This window comes from Pterocles gutturalis, unplaced genomic scaffold (genome assembly GCF_000699245.1).
Source record: "Pterocles gutturalis isolate BGI_N339 unplaced genomic scaffold, ASM69924v1 scaffold15955, whole genome shotgun sequence".
Taxonomy (NCBI): Eukaryota; Metazoa; Chordata; class Aves; order Pterocliformes; family Pteroclidae; genus Pterocles; species Pterocles gutturalis.
Window position 1 is genome coordinate 1 of NW_010143742.1, and position 2687 is coordinate 2687.

General features: G+C 47.0%; 1 protein-coding gene across 1 annotated transcript in view; it reads left to right on the forward strand.

The window, feature by feature from the left end:
- The first annotated feature begins 58 nt into the window (after window positions 1–58).
- Window positions 59–2687, forward strand: part of DKC1 (dyskeratosis congenita 1, dyskerin) — a 9392-nt gene continuing 6763 nt past the window's right edge. The window contains exons 1-5 of the mRNA XM_010084852.1: window positions 59–140; window positions 705–796; window positions 1329–1513; window positions 1903–1967; window positions 2544–2670. Of these exons, the coding sequence (XP_010083154.1) occupies window positions 726–796; window positions 1329–1513; window positions 1903–1967; window positions 2544–2670 (448 nt within the window). The 5' untranslated portion in view covers window positions 59–140; window positions 705–725. The remainder of the gene's footprint in view (window positions 141–704; window positions 797–1328; window positions 1514–1902; window positions 1968–2543; window positions 2671–2687) is intronic.

The window sequence follows — 2687 nt, forward strand, 5'->3', positions numbered from 1 at the left end:
CGCAGGCCTCCGGGGTCCCCTGCTCTGATCGCGGGTGTCTTCATCCCCCCCAGGACATCCAGCACACGGAGGAGTTTTTAATCAAGCCCGAGTCCCGGATCGCCCAGCTGGACACATCGCAGTGGCCCTTGTTGCTGAAGGTAGAGTGGCTTATAGGCAGTCTGGTGGCCTCTCCTGCTCCTTCTTTTGTCGTTTCTCAGGGTAGGCCCGTGGAGATGCACAGCTCCTTCTCTGTGCAACCCTGCTGCTGAGAAACAGCAGGAGTAATACTCCAAGCAGAAGCAAACCGTCTGCATGCAGAAATCATGTATAAAGTTTGTCCAGCATTATCAGTTGTATGCCTGCTTTCTGAGTTTACCGTATCCTGTAAAGACCCCACCAGATATCTTCAGCTCTTTATTTCGGTCTGACAGTGGCCTGCAGTCCGTGTAGACTTCTGAGTTGTTTGTGCTGAGTTTCTGGGGCACAATGGATTTATCCTGCATTGTAAAGGTTAATATTCGGCTGTTTTCCCATCTTTTTCAGTTCAGGGCTTCTGTTTCTTTCTCTTTCTGTAAAACGTTGTGGTTTCATTGTTGAGACATTTCCATTTTGGAAGAGGCTCTTTCACTGAACTGAACAAATCAGAGCTTGTAACTGGGGCAAAGCATGCTGAAATCAAGGTGAGCTCAAGAATACTTGTAATTTTTGTTTGGATTTTGTAGAACTTTGACAAATTAAATGTGATGACAGCACACTACACGCCTCTTCCTTCTGGTGCTAATCCCCTGAAGAGAGAGATTTCTGACTATGTCAGGTGAGTGCAATAAGGCCAGAATGGTTTGCTTCTCTTTTACAGTTAATATCTTCAAAACATTTTCTGTTCTGGATTCCTCTTGTACCTTTCTGCTTGACTTGGTGCCTTTCTACTAATCAGTAAATGTATAAATAGGACCTACTGGTCACTTCCTGTAAAATTTGCTTTGTTTTGGGGTTGTGTCTGGTCTGTGGACAGACATGCAAACACTTGAGGAATTCTCTGAGGTCTTATGGGAAGTCCTTTGGCCTGCTAGGCTTTGAGACTGCTTGGAGTTAGGAGCACATGGTTTGATTTAAGTGCAGAGTAGTGATGAGCAGTCTGGCGAGAAGAGAGTTCTTTGAGCATGGAATAGATCATCTGCTATATGCAGAGTGACTTGGCGTGTGCTCACTGAGGGCAGCTGAGAGGCTCATGTGGCTGTATAGAAATATGTTTCTTTGTAGCCATGACAAATATTGTCAGGCTCCTTGCGCTTGTGCTGTGTTTAGCCTGATGCTTAACTCCTACTCTCTGTTATCTTGCACTATAGGTCTGGCTTTATTAATCTCGATAAACCTTCCAATCCATCTTCCCATGAGGTGGTTGCATGGATCCGACGCATCCTTCGAGTAGAGAAGACTGGACACAGTGGCACTCTGGATCCGAAGGTGACTGGGTGCCTCATTGTGTGCATTGAGAGGGCAACACGACTGGTCAAATCTCAGCAGAGTGCAGGTATGTTTATTGCCCAGGACCATCCTTCCTACTCCAGGCCAGTGAGCATGCACCCATGCAGTCACAAGTTTTTTTAATTACTTTTCTGGGGCTTGTGCTGTTTTAAGTCAGTGAAAACACTTCTGACAGACTGGTTTCATGTACTAACTGAACTTATGGCCTCAGCCTCTACCAGTCTGGTGAAATAAAACTTGATTAATAAATTAATGTAGCTCAGATTTATTTTGTTGAAAGAATAACTACATAATAATAAACTGTGTGCACTTCCTAGGAGAGGTGTTTATGACAATGTCAGGGCTCAGTGGATGCGTGGCTGTGAAGAAGTGTGGACCTTGAGGTCAACATTAAATGTAGGTGGCCACTCCTGACTGCTCTTGTCATTCTTTCAGGCAAAGAGTATGTGGGAATTGTTCGGCTGCACAATGCAATTGAAAGTGAGGCTCAGCTTGCCAGGGTAAGTCTCAGCATGCTCTTACCCATGCTGGCACTTAACATGCAGAGTGTTCAGTATTGGTGGGAGATGAGAGGGTAGCAGCAGAGCTCAGGTGTGCTCTGTGTGTGAGGTGATGACAAAGTTTATCCATTCTCTGAGTGCAGTGGTACTGCCTTCCTGCAGCACCCTGATTCCTGTTCTAGGGTCTGGGTGCTGTGTAGCCTCCAGAGACCCTCCAGTCTCCCAGTGTCCTACTGGGGGCTGCTGTGGTGTGTGGCTGGCTGCCTGCAGGAGTGAAGTGGTGCCGGCAGGGTTGGAGCCTCTCTTTGGGAGGCTCTGTCCTCACTGAGATGAGGGCTGATGTCTGATCACATACTGCTACCTGATGAAAAAGGCCAGCTCTGCTCACTGGCAGCTGGGGTAGCATTTTGACCACGTCACTGGTTCAGATTGGCTGTATTAGATATGATACCACCAAATTATGGTGAACCTTGTGGTTTCTCCCTCATGGAAGTGGTTGTAGTTGCTGGACACCCCAAGGTGCTCCTACATTAGGACACAGGTGTGAGCTGTTACTTCTTCTGCTTCTACCCTCAGGCAATAGAAACTCTGACAGGCGCGCTGTTTCAGCGACCACCCCTCATTGCTGCTGTCAAACGACAACTGAGAGTCAGAACCATCTATGAGAGCAAGCTTGTGGAGTATGATCCTGAGAGAAGATTAGGTAAAACAGGGCATTCC